Raw genomic sequence first — 26,308 nt, 5'->3', positions numbered from 1 at the left:
TTGGACACCTGAGCTCCCCTCCCCCCTCTTCCCCTTGCGCCCCTCCTCCCCACACAGGCTTAACCTTTATTGCATGTTTAACACTTACATTCATTTTGTTTTAATTCTCAGCCCCCGCTTCCTCAATATTAAATCTTCCCCATATCTTTTTTTCGAGTCATTTTCACCTTGGTTTCCTTCTGAAAATATGACAAGCGGACCGGAGTACACGGTCTCCGACTGCGTCACCTCGAAGACTCCAGAAGATGCTAAACATTCACCATGAGCCCGTACACAACATCTCATGTGCGTAAAAAAAGCCACGTGGAAAGCCGCCGAGGACACATGACCAGAGTGTCGTTGGCCCTGATGCCTCCCCCTTCACCCCTCCCCTCCCCTCGAACTGCACAGCTCTCGTCCGCCGCCCCAACAGTGGTCCTGGACGTGATGAAGGGGCTTTGTAAGCGCCTTGTCGTCCCATTGAGAAACAAGCTCCTTCGCCACACCCCTCCGAGCGTCGCAGACTCATGTCGACGGCACCCCCTCTCCAGAAATCGTTCCTTGTTTGCTTCCGCTAACCCTGCAGCCAATTAACTCCTCAAGCCGCGCCCATTCTTGACTCCAAAAAAATTAAAAAGAGCTTGTTTGCTTCCGCTAACCCTGCAGCCAATTAACTCCTCAAGCCGCGCCCATTCTTGACTCCAAAAAAATTAAAAAGAGCTTGTTTGCTTCCGCTAACCCTGCAGCCAATTAACTCCTCAAGCCGCGCCCATTCTTGACTCCAAAAAAATTAAAAAGAGCGCAAAGGAGCGGGACAGAGAAACACAGTAGACTGGACCAGCGCTCAATCGACTACCGCGATTTTCTCGACTACATCGAGAATACCGCGGTAGTCGACTGCCGCGATATTCCTGGATGCCGAAATTCTACTCGCGCTTTCTTCCGGTGCACCAGGAAACACAAACTTGAATAGACTGGTGGGGGCGTAATTTGAACAGGCCAAAGCTGTGGTTTCGTTACAGTCGTCTTCCAGTTTAAGACGTCCGCATTACACAGTGTAGGGGCACAAGTGGCACCCCCCCTCTTTACCCAGGGGTTGATACCCGAAACCCAGCCCCCCCCCCCCCCCCCCCGCCCCCAGCCTCCTTAGCGACGCCACTGAAAAGTTCCCGACCTGTGCCTTAAAAAAGAAAGCAGTCCTTAAAACCCGTAATCCACTCCTCTGTACACATTCCCCGCACGCATATGTGACGCATAACATGCCTCCACACCCTCCAGTTAAATTTTCTGTACTTTGGGCCCCTTCAAGACACTTTACAGCGCAAAAATTGTGAATGCAGTATAAAAACATCGGCCAACAACGAAAAATCACATAAAAACAAAAATAGAAGGACGCATTCTCCGGGATTCGAAATTGCGGCTTGCAAAACATACAGCGACTCGTACACTGCGTGCACTGCAACGTACACCCGCCCAATTTTTTACCAATATCACGGGAGCATCGACCGTTCGGTCGATCAGCGCCGCGTGATAGAGTGATACGGCAAACTCGGCGAGAGTGGCCGCATGCGCACTAAGCAAAGGCCGCTGCTGTCGTCGTCTGCTAGGCTGTTCCAACAGCAGAGGACCGCCTCCGATTTTTGTTATTCGCTTATGACACTGCCTAGCCATACTCGAAACCTTTCTTCAAGATCAGTTTCGTGGCGCCAACAGAAAACAGTAATCAGCGTTGCCGAACGAACCTTGCGTTCAGCAACGCTGATAACTGTTTTCAGTTGGCGCAACGTGCCTGTTCTTAAATAAAAAAACCTCCGTCGCATGCCCCCGCGCGGGGGACACGAGTAAATGCAGAGCATTGGGGGTGGTCACGTGGCGTAGGTTGTGGTAGTTGGAGGTGGTAGTTGTAGTTGTTGTTGTCGTAGAGGTTGGGTAGTTGGGTTGCGAGACGAGAGAGAGAGAGAGAGAGAGAGAGACGAGAGACGTAAGTACGTAACGTGTTATTCATTGCCATCGTTTGCACCCCACCCTCTCTGCGGGGCAATCGGTTGGATCTTTATTATTATTCTTTTCTTTCTTTTCTTTCTTTTCTTTAAGCAGAACAGAGCGCAGGAGTAGAATGGAGTGAGCCGCGCCGATACCCGCTTTATATTCGTAGCGCGCGCAGTAGAGGGAGAGGAGGTAGTACCTGCTGCTGCAACGCCTCTTTCAGCGCCGGAGCACGCGCATGCGCGCCCGCACCTGTTGTTGAGAGCGAGGAGGAACGGGGGAGGGGCGCACGTGCTGGCTGGCTGCGGACGCCGATCGCCAACGGACGGGTGACATTGTGAGTTAAAGAAATGCTCTGCATTTAAAATTTCGAGTATGACAGGCAGTGTGATAAGCGAATAACAAAAATCGGAGGCGGTCCTCTGCTGTTGGAACAGCCTAGCAGACGACGACAGCAGCGGCCTTTGCTTAGTGCGGTGCACTCACGCCGCGTTTGCCGTATCACTCCATCCCGCTGCGCTAGTCGACCCGCTCCCGTGATATTGGTAAAAAATTGGGCGGGTGTACACTGCGACTCGTTTGATGCTCCAAAGACGCCGAGAGCACGCATTTGTAATTTCACCCAAGCCTGTGACGCATTTCGAACGTACTTATATGTACACTGAAGTTATTTGTAAACAGTGCGGGATTACGAGCGCACATGTAGCCTGGAGTCTGTAGGGCATGCTTCCACAAGTCTCGCTGCGTTTATGCGAATTTATACACCATAAAAATCATTTGAAAATGCTGTCCTCCTCTCTTCATCCTAGCCTATTTTCTGAGGCGTTTCATGGGACATCACAAAAAGGAGGCTTGGCTTGACTCCGCCACTGCACGGCTCGCCGACCCTACGACCGAGTCAGTCGGCCCAGCGTTTAGTCCGCCGGCCGCTGACGGGTCGTCGCAATGCGTTCGCTCAGTTGAACCTAAGCCACGACATGTTTGTGAACGAAAGAATGTGCCTTTCTTCAGTTTGTTAGTTTGTACACTGTATCAAGCTCCAAGACCAGGTCGCTCCACAGAAGCGCTGCACAAGCGCACATGCGATGCTTCGTTGACCGCTACGCTAATAAGAAATTTAAGACCAATTGAAGGCTGGAGAAGAGTAAGAGAGTTCAATATACGTACTGAAGAAACTTTTACTGTACAGCGTAAAACGAGAATAGAAGAATCACTTTCTTGCACTGAGTGAACAAGCATAGGGGTCAGCAGCGACCACGCATCTGCGTACGTTTTTCCGCCGAAGAAATGCAGTCGCTGGACATAAAATATCGTGTGAGGAATGAGTCATCTAAACTGCTTAAAATGCTAAAACTAAATAAAAATGTAAACTGGCTGTGCATTATATACTTCATATTTCCTCTGCTATCCCTGTTCGCTCAATAAAATGCTTTGTTGGGCGTGTTGGTTCATGGCTTCAAAAAAATTAAAACGAGCGCAATGGGCGAGGACACAGAAACACAGTAGACGGGACGAGCGTCTACTGTGTTCCTGTGTCCTCGTCCATTCGTCTACTGTGTTTCTGTGTCCTCGTCCATTCGTCTACTGTGTTTCTGTGTCCTCGTCCATTCGTCTACTGTGTTTCTGTGTCCTCGTCCATTGCACTCGTTTTAATTTTTTTGGACCCTGTTCGCTCGTAGCCGAGTGGTCTGGAGCGCTAGGTATGTTTTGCAAGACGCAAGTTGGAATCCAGAGAGTGCGTGCTTTTGTTTTTATGTGATTTTTTTTCTTTTGACCGATGTTTTTAATACTGAATTCACCATTTTTGCGCTTGAACGTTCACTGCTCCACGAGCGAGTTCGGAGAACGCACGCGAGTGACATTGACACGCTAGCGAGTTCTCGTTGTCGTGCCGTTGCCATAAGCACCGACTACTTGCGGGCAGTGGGCACAGGCCAGAATCAGCAGACCCTTGGCCTGGTGCGAACACGCTTTTTACGATACAGGCATGAGTCAGGCAAGCTCCAAAGATGGGGGAAGGCGCTTCGCATTCGAGCGTCTGTGGTGACGCGGAGGACGTTCATCCACTGCGTAGTCCTCGGCCAGTGATTGCTACGACTCCAAGCAGTCCTGGTAGGCTTATGTGATGCATTTTGCAGCCGATAAACGGGCAGAAGTGCGGTATGCCGATTACTCAGATATCGAGATTGCCCATCCAACGATAGCCTCGGATTCGAAGCATGCTGTTTCCCAGAACCGAAACCAAAACTTGTTTGAACGCAAATCTTGGATATCGTCCAATTACGTGGCACATTTTACTGACGTCACTGATGTTAGTCGGTGCAGCAGGCGCGGGCATGTTAGTTTTTTATTCTTTCCGGCTTTATAAAACAAATACCGCCTTATCGCCTGAAGAGACGATGAAAAGTGTGTTTATTTGGGCCAGTCTACGCTGTGCAAGCAAAAACATGAGCTTGGCAAATTCACTTCAGTGTCCCATTAAGGACAGAGTAAAAGGCAACCGACATCGATGTACAGCCTATGGGACTTGTGTAGCAGGCTCAGAAAACATAAATTCATACCAAGGACGGCCATCACTGTCACAGTTTCAAATGTTTTTCCCAAGTAGCTTTAGTACACGCACATATCCCCAACAAAAATTAATTCAAGAACTATTTCTGGATCTTTAACAATGCTTTAACATCTAATTCCTCTCCCTACCAATACTTTAGCCCGGCTTCGTAAAACCGCAACGCGCAGCTTCTCGCACATAATTCGCACACCGTGCCAATCGTACTTTGTGTTCTAACCGTCTCAGTTTGTCACGTCTGATAGCTTTTGCAGAGGCACTTGCTGCCTATCACTCTTTTTGTGGCCCAAGCCAGGGTATCCCGGACTAGAGGAAACCCCCCACAAGGCGGGTGCCCAGACAGCATCACCTAAGGCTCGCATAAATAAAGTTTATTCCTCCTCCTTCTCCTCCACCAGCAGCGGCAATTCGTACCATTATCCACAATCCTTCCTCTTTTCCCATCCACATTGTCTGCAAACTCGAATCCGCGACGTATACAAGCGGTTGTGGGAGTCGCAAGACTCGTCAAGGCACAGACAGGCTCTTGTTGCCTCCGCGGCCACGTGTCCACCAGCACTGCGAAAGCAGCTGTTACCTGGTGCTGTCTGCGCTCTGTCATTGTCCGATCCTCTGTCACTCACTCTTTTGACAGAGCGGTGTGAAAATTTCGCCGAAATACCGCTCCTTTTCCTCGCGCTACAATGAGAAGTGTAGGGCCGCTAACACCACGACATGGTCGCCACCACGGCGCACATATCCTACTGCGCGGCGGAACCGGCCCTGCGGCTAGGGCGGGCAAGATACGCTTTCCAAATGAGCCGAGAGGGTGCTAGGAAAACAACGCTTTTAAAGGTCGCCGCGTTCGGAGTCACTGGCTGTTGCTATTTGCGGATGTAAACACCGCCAAGCTGGCAGCGAGTGTATCGCAGCGACTAAGTGGGTGCTTTTAGGCTTGTTTCGCGCTTATTGAAGCCCCATCCCTCGAGTTCACTCTGCTTTTATTTATTTATTTATGCGGTACCGGAGGACAGAATCCGTCACAAATTTGTTAAAATCATGTAACCTAGAACCCCTGCAAGTGCGCCGCGAAAAGCAAAGGTTAAAACTCCTGTTTCAAATTATAAGAGGCGAAATGAAAAAAATTCCCCGCATTTCCCCGAGGGGAAGAATGTGAAAGTGCGAATGCACGAGTTGAATTTGCGCGGTTCGGTAATGTTCGCGAAAGAGAGATCACACACACACACACAACTGCAAAGAAAGGAAGATGCATTTATTCACAGACACCTATTTGTGTTGTCGTTGTACTTGATTGCTAGAGCGGATCTCAGCTTTGAAATTTCGTGTCAGTACTCCTTTAAGCGGGTGCATTAGCCCTTCTCACGCCCGATTCTTGGCCAATCCCCCACGTGGGTATGTGCCATGTCAGCGGCGAGGCAGCGCGCGCCCATCTCCCCCCGTTTACAAGGAAGACGAGGAGATTCCTGGCCAATCCCCCACGTGGGTATGTGCCATGTCAGCGGCCAGGCTGCGCGCGCCCATCTCCACGTGCGCGGACATCGCCGGTGGACGCAGGTTCAGGGTCGCTTAAGAAGTGCATTGCACTTAATAAATAAAGACACATACGTACAACCTGCACCCAAACGAGGAGCTCGGTTGAACCATAATCACCCAATAAGGCCTTTCTGGGTGCGTCTAGGACTCTAGATGGGTGTAAGAATTTTTTTTTCCCTTATAGCATAGAAGTGTGGAATAGACTTCCAGAGTATGCTGTTAGTTCAAATGTCAAAGTGTTTGAGCGTTCAACACGAAACCTAATGTCTGTCTTGTAATTGTGTATTGTTTTCTTGTTTGTATTCCTCCCTGTAATGACCCTCAAGTCAGGGTTACAGTATAAATAAATAAATAATTAAATAATATATTTATTTGGTTGGTCGGTTGGTTGGTTGGTTAGTTATAAACGAAAGATCAGTGTGAACGGGCTTTAGCTATCAACTCTTTCCTTCGCTGCCGACGAAGCCGACGTCCTTTAGTTCCCTCCTTTCCTCCTCCTAATCTCCATGATTGTCTGTGGGGCTTAACGCGCCGACGCCTCATGAGGCGCGCCGTAGAGGAGGGCTCCGGTTTTATTATGACCACCTGGCGATCTTTATCGTACGCCGAAATCTCGAACACACGGGAGTTTTTGCTTTTCGCCGCCATGAGAAAAGCGGCCGCCGCGGCCCCCTATTCCTTCCATGCAATCCAATGTTAAACTGAGACAACTGTTCGCCTTCGAGGACAACGGTGGTTTAAAGCGCGTGCAAAATACTTTCCTTTTTCGCGTAAAGCTATCCGCCAAATTCTCTGGCGGTTCGAACTGTTTAGTACATGTGGTTCTTGGAAGCACCGTAGGTAAACCCCATACTCGTATGTGGTAACGCCTTTAATTAGATCGACATCTTGTAGTTATTATTAGTGCGCAAGCATTCTCTGGTGAGTACCCCCACTCCTCCAGCGCTAACATTTTAATGCCCTGCACTTGCAGAGAATGGTGTAATTGACGAAGTTAACAGGCTTGATGGCAATAACGGCGTGAATGGAGTCACTTGGTCGAAGGGAATTTTGAAAAATTGTAAAGAAAAGCTGGCCAAATCTAAATTTAAAACCCTTTTACTGAACGTGAAAGCTGTCATATGTGCAGAGCAGTGATTCGCCATAATGGGCTTTACCGCCGTCATCTGCTCACTGCCACCACCCCATGCAATTCAAATTTCCCGCCTTCACAGTGCTTGCGCGCCCTCTGCAGCAAAATGCGCCAGCGAAAATTCTCTTCTTTTTGTGATTGTTTAATCTCGTTTGCTGGAGCTGATTTGCGTCATTTCGAACGCGTAATTTTTTTGTTGCGCGGATGGAGCCGTTCTGCGTAATTCCAAAAGTAAAATTTTTTTCCTTGCACGGCTGGACCCTTTCTGGGGCATTTCGAAAGCGCCATTTTCTTCTTTCGCGTCGAGCCTTTCTGCGTAATTTCGAAAGCGCGATTTTCTTTTTTGCGTGGTCGCTTTTCTCGCTTACTGTCGTAAAAACCAACCCAACTGGCGTTCCTAACTAAATGAACGCGGACACTGCCTGTTAATTACGTATATTTTGTCTCAAATGTACCTATAGTTTTTTTGCGCTAGACAACAGGGAGATGTAGGGCAAGCGTCAGTGGTTCACGAGTTTCGAACGCTTATGACTACATAAAACGGCTGCTTTTTCAAGCCTCTGGGGTACGCCGCGACTACAGCGCTACAACGGAACGCCCTGTTGCTCTACTTGGGTCCAGAGAGTGAGCTACGACGACAAGGCGAGCGCCTAAAGTGCTCTGCACTTAAACTATATATATCTGATTCACTATCCTCACCGCAGGGAAAAATAAAATATCGCGGAAAAACAAAGCAAAACACGAATAACAAAATCATAATATGCACCAACTGTGCCTTGCATCTGCAGAAAATAATATAAATGGCAAAGTTAAATAAAGCATTTCATCGCACATAAGTGTAAATCTACATCACTGTCGAAAACAAACCAAAGAGAACGCAGTAACAATACACAAAACCAACGTATTCGGCTTCTCATTCCCCAATCTGGCTTTTAAAAAGCTCAAAATGAAGGCAAGCGGCGTAAGAGCACTTACGCAGTAATAAACAATTATTTAGATGTCTGCATATTGTCTTCTAGCCGAAAACTCTTCATTTTTCTGTAAGCTTAAAACTTTGTCATTATGTTGTAAAATGTGAGGGTATGTCCCCTGTTGCCTCCAAATTTGAACTCGTCTCATCATTTGGTATTTCCGCGTGCTTTCCCATTCTTTATTCGAAAACCTGTCATTAACCCCCGAACTTTCAAACCTCCTTTCCCTGCAAATTGTACCCCTGGCACATTTAATATTTTCGGGACAGTTGGTTAACTTTGTTCGTGCATAGTATGACGCCTCTAAAATGGCTGAGAAGCCTCTAGTACCTAGAGAACCAAATTAGCTTACTAGTCACAAACTTCCACCGCGCATGACTCCTGACATGCTGTTGGCTACTTGAATTCGATGCACCAGTTCGTTCTTCGATATCATAAAAACACATGCTTTTAACGAATTCGAACGCTTGTATCGCATGCAGCTGCTGAAGGGAGATGAAACATATACTGGCTCAACATCTCGCAACGTTTCGGCAGTGCTTGCAGTGAGTGCTCGTTATATTTCCCCTTTCCACGTATAGCGCAACCCTATTACACGACAAAATGGAAGTTTTACTGCGGACCTGTTATAGGCTAGTAATAACCAAACCTACGCCAACATTATAACATCACCGAAAGTCCCGTGAAATCAAACGTGCTTTAGGAAAGAAGCGCAAAAATTATCTCTCCGTAGAAAATTCGCGAAGAATGACCAAGATAAACGGAACACATAAAGCAAATGTGCGCTCCAGGCCACACGCCAGCGCTGTAGTGATCATCAAAAAAACCACCGGACATATGAGTATTTATTATGGTTTCTAATGCGAAAGCATAGATGCTTAGTAGAACGCCGTGAGCCCGCTCTACATTGTGCGAGTTTACGTTCAAAGTCGCAGCTGCGACGCAGCTCGGGCGGCCAAGCGGCCCCTTTCCGCAGCTTCGGCATCAACGAAAATAGATCGCTTTGCTGAACGAGCCGCGCCACAGATGAGAATTTGCACGTAAATTCGCACAATGTAGAGCGGGCTCAAGGCGTTTTGCTTTGGCCTTGCGTTGTAAAGGGCTTATCTTCCTGCTTTAGCCGCTGTATTTTGCGAATGCAGCTTCGATCTGCCTCCTACGCGTTGCACCATTCATAGATTTTCATACTAGTATGTATTAGTATGAAACTCTGTGGCACCAGTGCACCGTTGCACCTATACCGCCGAGTAATGGGAGAGCCGACGACGACGGTGACGTTCGCTGCTTGTCTCTTCGCTCGTTTGGCTGCGTTGTTCCACTCCCTTCATCCGCGGTGTGCTGGCGTTGGCGGCCGCATTTCGCTACTGTCGCGTTTAAAACACTGTCGTACACACTGTGTACGACAGTACAACGCCCGTGTGTACTGTCATATACACGGGCGTTTTTGATTTTCGCCATCATCAGAAAAGCGGCCGCCGTGGCCGGGAATCGAACCCTTGTCCTCGTGCTCAGCAACACGAAGCCTTAGCCACTGAGCCACCGCGGCAGGTCATATGAAGTATCTGCTGCGACGAGCTAATCACCTAGTGCCGCTCCGTGTTGGAGATACCCATAGCCTCTACAATGCTTCCAGACGCGGAGGGAACAGTGAAAGTGCTTATCGGAAGTGTTGCAGAGTCCTTTGCAGTTCGCTTCTTGTTTCTTCGCTCGTTTTTGCTACGTTCTTCCTCTCCGCGATGTAGTGCCGTTGATGGCCACGTTTCGATAATGACGCGTTTAAGCTGACGCTGTGGAACGCCCCGTGCTGTGGAATGCTTCACAAGAAGCCGCTTCGCTGCTAAAGCGTCGATGTGGGCATTTTGATGAATGGGTCTTCTAATGCTTTCTCAGTAAAAAAAAAACAGCTCTCTACACTAGTTGTGGCAGATTTTCACGTTGTCAAAGCGCCTGAAATAACCTATTGCGTCAGTTCCCAACGTGCCATACGTTTTTGCGGCAGAGGCTTCGACTTTGTAAGAAGTAGACTTGGGGTTCACTCTGGGGCATTAAATGCTTCTCTGCACGTAAATGTTAGCCGTCCGCAGTTTCCTTGTGGTTAAACGAAAGGAGCAACAGCTGTCAGCATCATTTGCAAAGACACAATCATAAGCCCTTAATTAAACAGCGTCTTCAAAGAGACGGCGGCTGTACAAGCCTGTTTGTTGGCTTTGTAATCACTTTTTCCCGCCAAGGACGGAGATTGAAGCTCTCCGCCGACCTTCGCGCGCGACAGAGGCCGGGAGGCAGTGCGTGACTAACATACACTTTTCTTTGCTGGCACTCTGGACTGCTTCCGCTCGTGCCAGGCAGTTGAGACGGGTTTTATGTGTGCCTCGTCAGCGATCTTGTCTCACACACGCTCGCACAGGTACTGCGTGGTCAGAAAGGGCACCGTTTGGTTGTGTTCTGTCGCCGAGAACAAAGCCGCGTGGCGTGCTTTAGCCTGTAGTCGTCCCGTGGATGTACGGCTGTCCCAGGTCCCGGAGTTGACGGATACCTGCAGTCCGTGCAAGTAGGTAAACGTGTTTTATTGTGTATTCGAGTGCTTTCTACCGCGTTTTCTTTGTTGTAATTGCAGGGACCATTATGAACATTTATGGGCTCCAAGCAATTTTAGTCCTCATAACCGACAGATGCCCCAGAGGTCTAGGGCATTTTTTGGCCGTCTCAAGCACAAATGTAGCTCAGGGTTCATCATCATTATCATTTACTTTCCCCTTAGAGGCCCCTTGTGGGGTATGGCGCAAGGAGGGAGGTCAGCAAAGAAGGTAATAAAAACGTAGTCCTAAATTAGAATGCACATGATCGGCAAGTAGTGGCACAAAAGGCCTATTTCACATTTTTCAGTGTTACTTGGTACACAAAGCCCACCCTGGAGATTGACAATGCAGAAAAAAAGGCACATATAGATGGGTATAAGCGGTCACATAAAGCTAGGAAGGAAAAACTAATTATGCGCAGAACTGAGCTGCTAATTGCTGACGGAGTTTTTGCGAATCACGCGCACTGACAATTGCTTCGGGTAAATTTTATATTCATGTAACACAGGCGCACCAAAAACCTGTACCTATGCGTAATAAGTGTTCCACATAGGACAACAACAGTTTCATAGCTGTCCCGCTGTACCTCTTCTGTAGATGCCATCGGGTGAAACATTTATTAAAAACGCGCTCTTCGTGTTTTTTCCCGAACGGCCGGAAGTGCTGCTTTAATCCACGCACAAGGAGGTAGGCATCGCGATGCTCCAACGTCGGCTCAAGCTGCAGTTTTCTTAGGAAGTGTTGGAGCGCTGCGACTTCGTTTTCTTACACCAACTCCACTCGAAGGATCGATTTGCGCCACTCGTAGCGGTTCCTAAAAACATACTCATGGCATTCATACAGGGCAAATCAGTGCCAGTTGAATGACATTTCAAGTTTATTGCACATACGATATCGCATGGCCGTCCCGAAGGCCCAAAGAGCTTTTGCTGGTTACACCTCTTACAGGCCGTAACATATCTATCAATGATTTTGTGTTATTCCGCTTGAAAGGGTGTTAGCGCTTCAAAAGAAATCGCGAGACAACAATCTGTAAATACTGACAGATGAAAAATGGCAGATTACAGTTTTGATTGTCAACTCGCGCAGTTTGCTGTTAGTACGTCTTTCCAGATTTGAAGCTGACTACCAGCCATTGTCCTCCATAAGGAGAGCAGAAAAATACTTATAAGGAAGGGTGTCAGAGAAGGAGACACAATCTCTCCTATGTTATTCACAGCATGTTTACTAGAAATTTTTAGAACTATGGATTGGGAACAGGAGAATACGTCAATTACCTCAGATTTGCTGATCACGTTCCCTAACTAAGTAACTCGAGGGACGAATTACAAAGCATGCTTACCGCACTGGACCAACAGAGCAGAACCGTGGGCCTAAAAATTTATATGCAGAAAACTAAAGTAATGATAAATAACCCCGGGAGAGCACAGCCGTTTGAGATAGGTGGCGAGGCAGTGCAAGTGGTAAGCGAGTATATCTACTTAGGCCAAGTTGTGACCCCGGATCCCAACCATGAGGCAGAGATAATTAGAAGGATCAGAATGGGGTGGAGTGCATACGGCAGACATTCTCAGATAATGAATAGGAGCCTACTATTTTCCCTGAAGAAGAAAGTGTATGACAGCTGCATCTTACCGGTACTCACCTACGGGGCAGAAACTTGGAGGCTCACCAAGAGGGTTCAACTTAAATTGAGAGCGACTCAGAGGGCAATGGAGCGGAAAATGATAGGTGTAACATTAAGGGACAAGAGGGGAGCGGAGTGGGTGAGGGAACAAACGCGTGTTAAGGACATATTAGTAGAAATTGAGAAGAAGAAATGGACGTGGGCAGGGCATGTAATGCGAAGGCAAAATAACCGTTGGTCATTAAGGGTGACAGAGTGGATCCCTAGAGAAGGCAAGCGTAGCAGGGGCCGGCAGAAAGTTAAATAGGCAGATGAGATGGAGAAGTTTGCGGGAACGAATTGGTCGCTGTTAGCACAGGACCGGAATAATTGGAGATTACTGGGAGAGGCCTTTGCCCTGAAGCGTAGGCTGGTGATGATGGTGATGAGCCACCATCTGTGGGGTCATTTACAGCAACAAAGCGCAGGGGTTGCAATACCGTGCGCTATACATCACCTCTCAGTGTATTAATGGAGTGCTGGGTTCTATTCTGGGGGCTTTCATTTCCACTGCATGCCAAACTCTTCCGCCTTTCTCAAGAGACATTTTTTAATCTGAATGGCTCTAAAACAAGTAAACTCTGCCTGTCAGCTCTCTCGCATGTTTAGGCCTGCTACGAAACAGCTGCAGCAAAGCGTTACGAGCCTACTGTAGCGGGCGACCTTGTATGCGTGTACCCCGTTGCCAGCTGTTCCCTATTCGGCTCATTTATATTTACGGATGTAAAAACACACATGTCTGAACTTCCATGTGGCGCATGCCGCGAGTGGTAGAAATTGCATTGATACGGTGAACAGCTTACTCAACGCACAAACATGGAGCTGCTTTCCTTGGTTAGTTGGCCAACTTTTGCCCAACAAGTATGTACAAATTTGTTTGCACACCGCAAACCTTGCCGAGTTAGCAATACCGGGAAAGCTCAGCCTCCAGTAACCAAGCTGCCGCTATGCTCTTGCTATGTATTGTTGCGCCCAAGCGCACAAACAGACGGCAGAAGTGCGACGGCACGTATGGCGCGATCATTCAGAAAATGGCCGCCATCCCACTCTGCGAAAGCGGATGTCCAGTGAGGCTTTTCTAAACCATTACACATACTGATGTCATAGGGTGTGAAATGTTCCTCGTCGTTTCGGTGGACTTATCACTTGCGCTCGGCTTTTCTGACGGCAGAGCCTGACGCATACTCTGGCCCTCGAATGACGTCTCCCGCCTTTTCGCGAGCAGCTGAAAACTTATGGTGCGTTCCAATTTCCCCCTTAGGCAGATTCGCTGCCGTCTTCGCGGACGGCCCACCATCTTAAGCCCCGTTCCAATTCGAACGAAGCAGTCACCGAAGATTGCTCATAGGAGACGGCATCAAAGTCAGCAACGATGCAGGCTACCTTACTGTGTAAACTAATAATTGGCGCCAGCGCCCCCTTCTTGCGTAAAAATGTTGTAACAAAAGCACACATTCTTTTATTGAAATGGTTAGTACTATAATTTACTAGTGGTGAAGATAAATTTTTAAATCCCATAATGTTTGTATTAATAACAGTAATATAATGTAGGAAGCCTTTACTCAAAATGTCTGCTACGAGGTTGTCGTCTGCGTTGGTGTTGCGTTCGGTATCGCTACGCCATTGCAATTTTATTCCTTTAGAGGTGTAATTAATTGCTTCGTAAGCTGTCTACCAAGCTGTCGGCGAATTGGAACGCAGCCCTAGTCTTTGCCAGGAACACATAGGGCGGTCCTATTTTTCACAGGTGCCCTATCATCTATCATGTGATTTCGATGTTTGGTTTGTGATTTTTAACAAATACTGGGGCGGTATTCCTGTGTTTTGTCCCTTTCAAAAGTGTCCCTTTTGAGCGAGCCCTGATTGGCTAAAAGCGAACACCCGGATGTGACGCCATGCTAGCACGGCGGAGCTATGAGCCGTGGCTACTCGGAGCAGACGATTTGGAGCAGACGATTTTTCTTCGCCTTATTGTTGGTTCGCTCGCGGAACAATAAACACATAAAAGATACTCTGATACGGTTTCAGTTCTTTAAAATGCGTTTGCGAGAACAGTTACGCTATTTGAATAAAAGGCCCACTGCTTAACCGGAAGTACGTCACGATGAAAGGGACGCAAAAGGGACGTTTTCAAAAGGGACAGTTACGAGAATACCGCCCCTGGACTGTATGCTGCATGCCTCATTGCAAAAAAAAAAAAAAAAAAGATTGCGCTGAGCCTCTGTGGCGGGAAATACTGGGTCCTGTCTAGCTTGACGCATGCGCTCGTCGTCTTGAGCGAGAACTACTTGACCCTGCCTGGGGTTTTTGTCTACGGCACAAAATTTTTCGACCAACGAGGGGCTAGCAGCTTCGCTGTAAAATGGGATTGTGCCGCGCTGCAGAAACTGTGAGGCGCGAAGAACCAGAGCCAACAACGCACACAAGAAAAGACTGCGAAGAAACTCATTGTCTGCTCTTTGCTGGGAATCTGGCTAAGAATATCTTGCGCTGGACCACAGAACAAGGTATCAGTTTCGGGTGCACTTCTTTATACTATAGAAAAGTATATTTACAACTCACAAAAATTGACATTTTCGAGATGTTCGGGGTTGTGGGAGATCGCGGTGACGGCGCTTTAAATGCGCGTATACACCAAAGTAACCGCGTGCCCTCTATGCCTCTATTGCATGTGCCCAACAACGAATGCGAAAAGAAATGGCAGAAACTCAGAACGTGAGCGCCATTTGTGAACACATCTTGTTGTCAAGTTCTTCTTTTATATTTTGTTGGTTTTCAGTTGTGGATAATTTTTTCGCCAGGTGCTCACGACATTTATAAGCTCATGGGAGCAGGAATACGCAGGAGAGACCCTGACGTGACTTCTTGTGAAGCCCCTCCCGGGGTGAGCGGATGTTGGTTCCATTATGTGTTAGTGCTTCTCGCAGTTTTTCCCGGTATTTTCATTCAAAAAGCACCTGATCACGCACGTTGGGCACGCGAGTGATTAAGAAACCTGCGGACGCAACGAAATTTGTTCGGAATCAGCCGTACTCCCCTTCTCCGCCGCTAGTTTTCCTCACACCCATAGCACTCCCAAGCCCCGCACAGGAGTCTTTTGAGTCCTTTTCCTCCATGTTACTCTGGCTGAAGAGAATGTAAAGGCATTGAGTAAACAAGTGAGGTAGTCGAGCGGCCATTAAATCACCGAAGTATTCTTTAAAAGATGATAGTTGATACTGTGGCTATCGTAGTGGAGAGTTACGGATTGATTTACTCGTGCACTAAAAACGTACAGCAAAATCTTGGTGAACGGGAGGTTCCGACGTACGGCGTTCAGCTTTCATGGACGATGAACAAAAAGGCAGCGGATGGGCAGCTAATCAACACGACGCTGAGCGAGTTTTATTTTAAGGCAGAAGCCTTGAGTAAAAAGTAAATAGAAATTGTGAGGCCTCTTAAGAACTTCTTGTGGCTTGTGAATACAAATACGCGAGTCCTCAGATGAACACCTGAGACACAATGTTTTGTCTTGCGTTGTATAAGGGCTTTGCAATCTTACCGCAGGAACCGCTTTTCTTTGCAAACCACTTTAACTCTTTAAAAATGCTTCGATCTATTCCTATTAGTTGCGGCGCCACTCTTTAGTGAAACCGCGAAATGGGACAGTTGTCGGCGATGAAACATTTCGCTACTTCGTCCCCTCCCTCCATCTGCGGTATACTGGCGGCAACGAGTACCTCTCGCTAAATCAAGTTCAACCTCGCGCTTTGGAACACTTCGGGATATAGAACTCGAGCACTGGAACGCTTCCGAATGAGTTGTTCTCAGATATGATTGCTGGACGCAGCCTTTCTCGCTCAATGAGCCTTTTACGGCTGTCCCATTAAAATACATTTTAGTTCGCATTGAGCTCAAAGGCGGGTCTCCATAGTAGGAGCCCGGCTATTGAGTTACCACCACGCTATCCCTGCTTTTTTTCTTTATTTAATGTGTTTCATATAAAGTGGCACACAAAACTACAGAAGAAAGATGGACCGCGTGTCTGCCCACTGCACTACAAATGTCGTCGAAAGACGATGTCATTAAAAATTCCTGAAGAGCCGTATGTGGCTCACCCCTCGACAGCTATGTGAATCTGACATTCGGTTTTCGACCTCTGTTCTTCAACAAACTGCGAAGTACTTTCCAGAAAATTCTGCTTTGCTGGTCTCGCACCTGTAGCACCTTAGTCAGGCTAACCATGAACTGTTAAGGGGGAGCTGTTGAGGGCGTGATGCGCTTGAGGGCGAGCTAAACAGATCAAATAGTAGTGAACGCTCTTCCTTATTGTTCACGCTCAGAAAACAAATGTCCTGTGGATGTAGCGGAAGTTCCAAACGTATGGTCCTCTCGAGAAGATCCTGCAAATATAATGCAGCCCAACAATGCAGGGACATGCGCGCTATGACCTCAATTGGTTGTCACCCCCTGGAAAAAAACACTCCCCTTTCTTGCATCCGCTTTCAACTGAGTGTGTATGTGCGTGCAATTTAAGGAAAAAGCTCCAGGCATTCACATTGGCAACGGTGGAAGAACAGTTACCATTGTTGCCTTTGTAGCACATACCTACTGTTGGGAAAGGTCAGGTAATCGGAACTTTGGTGGGGGGGGGGGGGACTGGGAGAGGCGGGCTAAAGTGCCTGATTCACAAAAATTTAAACTGCACTCGGAGACGTTAGAGATGCAGCGCAACACGTGAACGTGATTGCACGTGAGTAGAAGAGGTTCCCATGAGCCATTCAGGACTGTGAATCTAGGGAAGCTGTTGAGTACGCCAGTTTGGTTGTTGAAGTGACTCGCTCCAAAAGACGAATAAACAAAAACGAAGAAATAGACGCAGATTCTTTGTAGCAGTTCAGGAGCCTTTCATCAGTAAAACCAGGCGACCGATTTTAAAGCACATAAGCATGCGCAAGTGCTACGGGGAATTTTGTTGAGTGCAAAATCACTAGCATCGCGTAACGTATTGTGCAGTTGGGCCTAGAAAAAAAGAAGACTGCAGTTCCAAAACATTCGCGTCTGAGTTGATTCTAGCTCTTCCGCTCATGCTGTAAAGGAGACGGCACGAGATTATCACATCGCTGGAACCTAGCGATTTCGAGGGAATCCCCCCCCTTCCCCTGAGGAAAGAAATCCGGTTCCAGGAAAGGCTAGCGATGATACATTCCTTGTCGCATCGGTCACAGAACCAATCCCCACCCCACCAAGTCTCACCCAATCATAACGGCGCCCAAGATCGCTAACTGCGACCTCTCGTAACGGCGTTTTGTAGCCCGAACGATTTTCTAAATTGAACCGCCGCAGGTAATAATGCTGGAAGCACAGTTGGGCTACCAATCGGTGATTACACATAAACCAGGTGAAGAGCCAATCATCGTGCTATTCACGTGTGACGGGGAGGGAAAGGCCGCCGACCTTTATCTGGGGGTTAACGACGGAGCACTAGGCGTGGCAGCTACTGACGTGATTCCTTCCTTGCTAAGACCTCAAGTATGGCCTTCAGCATTAGATGTTCGTATTCCCAGAATGATGCGAAGGCGTAAAGTGATTTCCATCTCTGCTCAAACCATTTATACGCAGCTTTTTTTCTCTCAGGCCTGCCTAGGAAAAGTGGAAATGAGGCGGCTGCAACACCTTTCCTGTGTCCTGCTTGTGATTCACGCTACGGTGCTTTTGGTTGCCGGCGAGGACTACACATGTGACGCTAGCCGCGTGCTTCCCGAAAGACTGGTGAAGGAGATTCGAAGTTACGCGCCTGTGGTCAACAAGATAATCGACACCGTTTTGCGGGGAGCGGAACAGAACGTGACGTACGATGAGCTGGCGAAGTTCGTGGACACCTTCGGCGCTAGGCCGTCGGGGAGCCAGGTCCTGGAAAACTCTATCGACTACATGTTCGAAAAGCTTCGAAAAGAGGGACTTGATTTCGTGCACACGGAGAACGCCACCGTGGTGGACTGGCGAAGAGGGCACGAGGAGGCCTGGATAGTGAAGCCGAGGGTCAAGAAGATGGACATCCTGGGTCTCGGCGGCAGCATTGCGACGCCGGCCGAAGGAATCGAGGCACCCGTGTTTGTTGTCAATTGCTTCGACGACCTTCAAGCGAACGCTGCCAAGGTGGGTAAACATGTTATCAAAGTTTTTGACGTCGTGTCATCCTTTCTTAAACTTTGATTAGAAAATGCAGGCTCCACAGCCCCGCGTTGTGAAACCTTGGTCCTAAATGGCACGTGACGGGGCTGCTTCAAGGGCACTCAAGGGTCACTAAATGCTGCTTGGGGTTGCTACAAGGTCAGGTCAGCTATGGGAGAAGACCATTCGGTTCAGTTTTAGGTGAGCGTAACCCGTCTGATACCACGTGACAGATTTTCTGTGTTCGTGCGTTTCCGCCGCGCGTTCGAAGCTGGCATGGACCAAGTTGAGATGGTTCACTACTTTAACAGAAAAGACAGCCGCAATCATGTGTAATTAGCAGGTGAGGAGATATTGTACATCGCATGCTACAGCAAACCGGTTCATGAAAATTTTACCGCTGTTCTCGGCACCCGTTCTGAACGTGGAGTTGGTCAATGATGGCACTGTAGTGCAGTGCACTTGGACAGCCGCAATGCGTCCTAAACCCTACGAGTAGGTAAAACGAACAAAGAATGCGCATGCTTGGGCGTTTAAATAAATAAAAAGTCACGGCTGAGGCACGCGCTGGCTCTTAATGGCGGTGATTTGTACTCTTGGGAAATCCACGCTGCATCTGGTGATCTCGTGGCTCACGTGCCAAAAAAGCAGTCACGTCTTAGTCCACAACCACGTGTTCCGCAAAATCGTTGAGACGCAGCTTCAGGTGACCGCAACTCAGGAAGTTGCAAGCCCCTGGCGCCTCGAGAAATGCAAATGATGTGCTTTCATATATTTCAGCCCCTCTATTTCCTCTATACTGCTTCTAACTCTCCGTTGCACACTGTCTGGCGTTTACAGAAGGTTGGAGTACGATATCATTACGTTTTTTTTTTCAAAACCATTGCGTGCGTTAATTCTGCTAAAACTACGTTTTACGCGGTGAGCGGGAATTCATCCGTCCCTTAGCAAAAGACACCAGACCATCTCTCAAACTGCACCATTAAAATAGCAGTGCCGTAGCCATGGCTCTAGAAGCCGATGGAACGCACATCGTCAATTGCTACTGATGCTGTTCTCGTGCATCGCCTCCGTGAAGAATACGGAACTCCTGTGCGGGAATGAACGCTCGTGCTCCGATGCAGTAATTACGTGACGTACTGAAGTGCTGACTGTTTCTATCATCGCGTGAGAGAAAAGATGACGTGTTAGGCTTCACGATGTTAGTATGGCCAATGGTTTTCGTGGCCTTAAGCGGCTGTGGCGTCCACTTTTCTGATGAGGGCGAGAAAAAAAAAAACGCCCGTGTGTTCGATGTTTCGGCGCACGCTAAAGATCCCCACGTGGTTAAAATTAATCCGGAGCCATCTACGCCGTGCCTCATCGTCATTGAAGCGTCGGCGCGTTGAACCCCCGTAACCAATCAATCGTCGCCTTCAGCGCTGAAAATGTCTGACTACTGGGCTTTGACTACACCGCTTATAACAGGCGCCGTGAAAGTGTGACTTGTAAGCTGCGTTCAGATTTCTGAAGATACACGTGAAGTTTTTTTTTTTATCTACAGGGCGTAACATTAGTTATGCATTCACAATGAATTAGTGCGTTGCTGCGTCTAGCGAGCACTAATGGCGCGGCAAAAGCGTTGTGGTTGTCATTACGGTGATATCCAAAAAGGGCATTTGCGCAAAGTAGCCTCAGGCTCTAGTACTTACGGTGAGGAAAGCGGTCAAGATAAATAAACTAAAATGTTCTGTAAATGTCTGCGGAAGTGAATGGGAAGAACTGCTCAAATGTCAAAGCCTATTTCTTAAGAGAAAGGCAATTAAAACGCCAAGCTATTCTCCCATGCAACCATATTCAAAGTAAAAGTCAGAAATCCAAACTGCTTCAACCGTGTTGGAATGGCACTGTCGGATAGACGTCGGTTTTGTAATCGCAGGGGACCTAGGTTTGATTCCGACCATTGGAAGGGTTTTTTTTTTTTTCTCGAGGCGCTCGATGTGTCTTCGTTTATCATCTTCATTGCTTTGTACAACCCATCACGTAAAGTAGTCTTTCTTGCAGGGCGTTTTGCGAGACGAACGGCACCAGCAGTGAGGCGTACACAGCTTCGCTTAAATATCATAGCTTGCTGCCATTCATCCCATCTACTGAACCGACACAGCTGAGCACGAGGACGCGATTTCGATTCCTCGCCGCAGCGGCCGCTTTTCTGATGGAGGCGAAAAGCAAAAAAACGCCCGTGTGTACGAGATTTCTGTGCACGTTAAAGATCCTCAGGTGGTCGAAATTAATCCGGAGCCCTCCACTACGGCGCGCCTCACCGTCTGCGTTGCGTCGGCGCATTAAACCCAACAATCAATCAATCATAAACGCTGAACTGATACTCGGAGTAGTGATACGAAACTTCGATCAGCCCAAACAGCCATAGAAGTAAAGATAGCAGGTGCCGCTCTTACAGGTGAACTAATGGAAGAAGCAAGCAATTGATTGAGAAAAGACAATAAGTAGGTCGACAGATCGCACTTGAAATTAAAAGAAAGAAGTGCAGTTTGGAAGGAAGTGTTATGGGAATTATAAGTGATGGAGTAATAGAATGAAGACCACTGTAGTGGGGTACAGGCACAGAAACGCCGGCTCAAGTGTGATAGAAGAAAATAATTGTGCAATAAATTCATTCGTCTGGCCCATTATAAAAGGGGGCTGGCAGTCACTGAGCAAGACTAAAGATCAAAAGCTTTGAAACTGTAGGTAAAAATGACCACTACGACAAATACAGCCAGACGAAGTAACAAGTCTTTTGTCTTATCTCACAACCTTGAGCGCTGCAACATTGTAACAACGTTGCAACAACCTTGAGCGCTGCAATGGGACACATTAAGGGATGCCATTAAGAGTCACGTGCGCAGTTTGCCATTTTCTTCACGTAAAAATGAACTAAACACGCATTATAACACTAATGATTTAACTAGTAGGTAAGTGAATGATTATGAGGTTTAACGCGCCGACGGTACACAGGCGATGAGGCGCGCCGTAGTGGAGGCCTCAGGAATAATTCTGCCACCTGGGCATCTCTAACGTGCGCCTAAATTTCGAGCAAGCAGGCGTCTTAGCTTTTCGCGAAAAGCGGCCGCTGCGACCGGGAATCGAACCCGCGTTCTCGGGCTCAGCCGCACAAAGCCTTAGCCAGTGAGCCACCGCCACGGGTGACTAGTAGCTAAGAAGCTCCACACTTCTGCAAGGCTGATCAACCAGTATTCACTGGGCGTAGTATCTTCAACGCAGCGCAGGTTCTCTGCAAGGATCGCGTACTTTGGACTTTACGCTCTAACAATTGTGCATGTCAGGTACGTCCGTCGCCGAGAGTTATGAGACATATTTTTCTAGCCTCCATCCGCAGGGAAATTACTGTACGTTTCACTTATTTTTCACATCTTATTACCGCACCCGCTACTGTATGTATGTACGTGTATGAAACACCACCACACTGCCATCTGCTCAGATGTGTACTGCCTCTAAAGTCTTTTGATTTCGCCTCGTATAGAATAGAACGAGCATACAGGTGTTACAACGCACAAATGCGGCTCATACCCAGCTTTCTCGCTCAAAATTCCAACCTGTCAGGAACCTAGCAAAACCACTTTAGGAAAGTGATATTTGGCATAAAGCCAGAAGTCAACGTGAAGATGAAAACACTGAAAGAATTTGCCAGGTTTCTGAATATCCTGTGTGTAATTCGCTGTCAAACCTTACTCCCCATGCATTTCTACGGGATAGTTTCCATGGCTCAGGAACCTAGTTGCGCAACGTGCGTGACTTGAAACTGTGCACAAAGCAAGCATTCACCCCAAATATTAGCTGTGCAAAATAACTTTTCATTTCGCTAAACAATTGCACAGTAATCTCTGTTGAAAGGACTGCCATGAGCGGGAAAGCTGCACATGCCCGAAATTACATCCAGCTGAAATTTTCTGCCGTAGTGAAAGGAACTTTCTGTGTACATTTGCGCACGGCGTCCGCGATCAGCAGCAGCACGAGAGAAGCGCGCCGTGCTGGTCGGAGTAAAGGCGTTATGTCAAGGGAGAAAAATTCGCAGTCACTCCACTTTGGAAGGCGGATGACCAGCGATGCTTTTTCAGTATACAACATAGAGGGGCCACATAATTTAGGTAAACAGTATACAAGCAAATGTCATTTTTCTACAGCGTTCAGCGTTGAACAAAGAGGTTTGCGCTTCGGGAACGATACATATGCAACTCCAGCCACACATTTTGCCGTGGTTGAACGCTGTTCATTAATGCAAGTTTGAGCGAAAGCTAGGTTTTGAGGCTAGAGCGCGAAGTAAACGCGTGCATAATTGCATGGTAAGACAAACACCGACGCTGCTAGCAGCAATCGCTGCTTTTGTCGTTGGTGAACTTGGATGCACCCAAGGCCGTGTAGGCTTTTTTGACGAAGTGCGTTCTTACTTTTCCTTCTATCCCATTAGTTGCACTCCTCCTCGCGGAACAAAATAGCTATTAAACGCTTTCACTGCGGAAGCGCACAAACCGCTTGGTTGACCAGGGCTGACCTCCCTTACTCGTTCCACTATCCCCCTGTCTGCACCTTTTCCTTTGGAAAAAACGAGTAATTAGGCGCTTCCATTGCGGGAGCCGTCGGAATAACGGATTGCTTTGGTCAGGGGCCGAAACGGGGCCGGTGGGCTTTCTTCAGCGCCGCAAGACCGCACGAGGCACTTGGTTTACCTTGACTGAGCTTGAAGGCCACACGGATGCTACGAAGCGTTTCCTTGATTGCTACCTGCAGTAATAAGCTTCGTTAAATTCTAATTCCCTCAATTCAAAGAGAAGAAGCAAGGTAGAATTGGACTCGCTTAGTGACGCAAATAAACAAAACGCGTGCCTTTACTCATAGAACTAATCAGCGTCACATGGTTACATTATTTTTTTTCTTCCCGGTGGCATCAGCTACGCCATCGCGGAATTCTGCGCACTGCGCACGACGGTTTTTTCTTTGTTATATATTTTTACATTTATTTGGTTATGACAGTATTCTTTAAAACTTTCTTCGTTTACTGGCCTTGCATGACCATGAATTTTGCTTTTTTAACGTTTTTAGATCAAGAAGTGCCCATTTTTCGTCGTTTTTGTGACAACCATGGTAAATACCACCGCTACCCTCGGTTATGTACATTTGTTTTGCGGCTGAAGTGCCCATATTTTTCCTTGCGCTAAATATTGCCGACAAGTTTGAACCGTGCCCCCCAATGTTTCCACTTAGGAAAGTTGTACTCTTTTATGTATGTCGTGTTCGGATATTTTATTGCGGTGCTTTCCACAACGGTGTAGTATACGTGTGTCACTCGAACTTTGTGATCAGGCGTGCATTTCTGTGCAAAAACACGGCTTACCCTATAAAACCGGGTACCCACAAACATATTTATCGTTTCAGGCGCAGGGGAAAATACTCGTCTTCAACCAAGAGTACACAACGTACGGCAAGACCGTCGACTACCGTGTCCGTGGTGCCGCCGAAGCGGCCAAGGTGGGCGCCGTCGCCGCTCTGGTGCGCTCCGTGACGCCGAAGTCCGTCTACTCACCGCACACGGGGTACATGAAGTACGAACCTGGCGTGCCCAAGATACCGACTGCGTCAATCACCGTCGAAGACGCCGAGTTTCTCGCTAGGCTTCAGGAGAGAGGTAAGTCCCCTTAAAGTTGCGAAAATATGTTACTCCACATAGGGTTCCCTGTAGGGAATAGAAGTAGCCACCTGTCTCTGGGAGAATGGAGAGGCGGACTACAGTCAAACCCGTTTATAGCGAACTGCAATATGCACCGCCCGCGATTAGTTCGATATATCCAATAGTTCGATAAAGCCGAACCCGCCTATAACGAGCTTATTGTGCCCCCCCCCCCCCCCCATCTCCGCCATCCGCGTATGCAGAAACGAACACAGTACAGTAGCCATTACCATACCAAAATAATCCATTTTTTGCAAGTAATAAAGCTACTTTCCACCTTAAGTGCCAACGTTGCAAAAAAAGTGGTGATTTTTGTTTTCAATTTCGTTTTGGCGGCTTCAACTAGCATAGCATTCTCTACAAGAAACATTGTTTGCACCAGTTCGAGTCCGCGTCCTCAAAAATCTAAGAAGCATTGGCGGAGCACATTGACTGCCGAAAGCGCTTCATTATAAGCGTCGGTCGGATTTCACTCGCAATATCATCGGGAAGGCTGGCGAGCTCTTCCCACAGTTCACCGATGCTGCTGTCTTTGTACGAACTCGCTTACTGGGCGGGTTCCGTCGCGAGTCCCGCGCGTCGGGAACGGTTACGGAAAGTACTGGGCGTTACATCGCTCCGTGCGAGGCGCAATGTCTCAGTCGCGGCTCTTGCTCAGTGGTCGCGGCCAATCCACATCTCAATCGCCGCTCTGAGATCCTGTATTTCGGCGGCCATTCTAGGCGCCCAGAGTTCCATATATCCGATATGTACTTCGTTATAAGGAATATGTTTCCCATGTATTTCCGTAACTAAAATATTTTTGTTCGATATATAGCATATTTCGCTCTATCCGGGTTCGTTATAGCCGGGTTTGACTGTAGTATGCTTTCTGCAGGTGAACTGCATGTAACCAATGCTCCAGTGTTTCCGCAGCGGTTAAATCTATGGTAACTGAGAAAACATCCCGGCTCTTCAGAGTCGTTTTATTGCGAAAGTTACAATTGGGCCATTGAGCGATATGGTAAGCATCCACTCGACGTATCAGGGAAACGGCTCCTAAACCATTTGTACTTAAGAACCATCCAAAGCGGGTGGTTCGCTTCATTAAAAGAAACAAAAAAAGCACGCGCTACAATGCAACGCTTGCAAGCGTCCATTGTTTGTGTGGCGTTCCATAACGCGCGCTAAGCAATATTCAAACATGAAGACGCATGCGGCGCTAGGCAATTACTATAAATGCGCATTGGTTGCCCTGCTCATCCGTAATAGCGCGTCCTTAAAATGGGACTTCGCAGGGCTTGCCAATGCGCATTGGCGACGCGTTCTGTAGCACAATAACCGGTACCAATTTGATCGCGAAACTTGAAGTGCACGCAATGCAAGACTTGACAAAGCACTCATGGATTTCACTTGCACACTTACGAACTCACATTCAAAACTCAAAAAGGAGTGCTTGGCAATCATAAGAATAGCATCGCTTTTTATGTTTAGTCAGCCTAAAACAACATAAGATGTTTCATGAGGTTTTAAGAACTGCCTAGCGGTGTCCTCGCATATCAACATCGAAAAAAAATATAGTTCCCCCCTCAGAAGTCTAAACAGGAATAAGCGGTTAAGGATCAGTGGCTATCTTCAGTTGAATATGATCTTTACATTGGAACAGCGTTTAGCAGCACCGAAACATCGCTAACCACTGTCGACGCACGGGCCTCTTTTATTTTTTGTCATATTTGCCCGAAGTGACAACATCTAAAATTTTGTCATCTCAACACCTTAAAACTATTCTGTATATTCGGTCAGTTTACTTTGATACGCTTCAGATATGCACCCTTAACCTGTGTTTCGATTGCAAAAAGACAAAAGACAAAGGAAACTGCAAGAACCAAAAACACATCATCTCTGTTCAATCACGCCAGTATGAGTTAACTGTTTACGCCTCAATAATGGACAAAAAAGAAAAATGTATCTTAAAATGCTTTCGCCTCACATGCGTTTTATAACGCATGCTCTGCAAACTCGTCAGACGCATGATT

General features: G+C 47.6%; 1 protein-coding gene across 3 annotated transcripts in view; it reads left to right on the top strand.

Annotated features, from left to right (window-relative positions):
• LOC144166178 (carboxypeptidase Q-like) overlaps positions 1–26,308 on the top strand; it is a 46,568-nt gene that overhangs the window by 11,800 nt on the left and 8,460 nt on the right. Inside the window, exons 2-4 of one of the 3 annotated variants that reach the window (XM_077695778.1) lie at positions 10,578–10,721; positions 18,032–18,553; positions 24,002–24,251. In XM_077695778.1, coding sequence (XP_077551904.1) covers positions 18,053–18,553; positions 24,002–24,251 — 751 coding nt within the window. In that variant the 5' untranslated portion in view covers positions 10,578–10,721; positions 18,032–18,052. Of the gene's footprint in view, positions 1–10,478; positions 10,726–18,031; positions 18,554–24,001; positions 24,252–26,308 lie in introns of those variants that run through there. The other 2 variants (XM_077695780.1, XM_077695779.1) reach the window with 2 other exon arrangements.

Source organism: Haemaphysalis longicornis, unplaced genomic scaffold, assembly GCF_048455015.1.
Source record: "Haemaphysalis longicornis isolate Haplotype H1 unplaced genomic scaffold, Haemaphysalis longicornis Haplotype H1 scaffold_16, whole genome shotgun sequence".
NCBI lineage: Eukaryota > Metazoa > Arthropoda > Arachnida > Ixodida > Ixodidae > Haemaphysalis > Haemaphysalis longicornis.
This window is presented reverse-complemented; position numbering and strand designations above follow the sequence as displayed.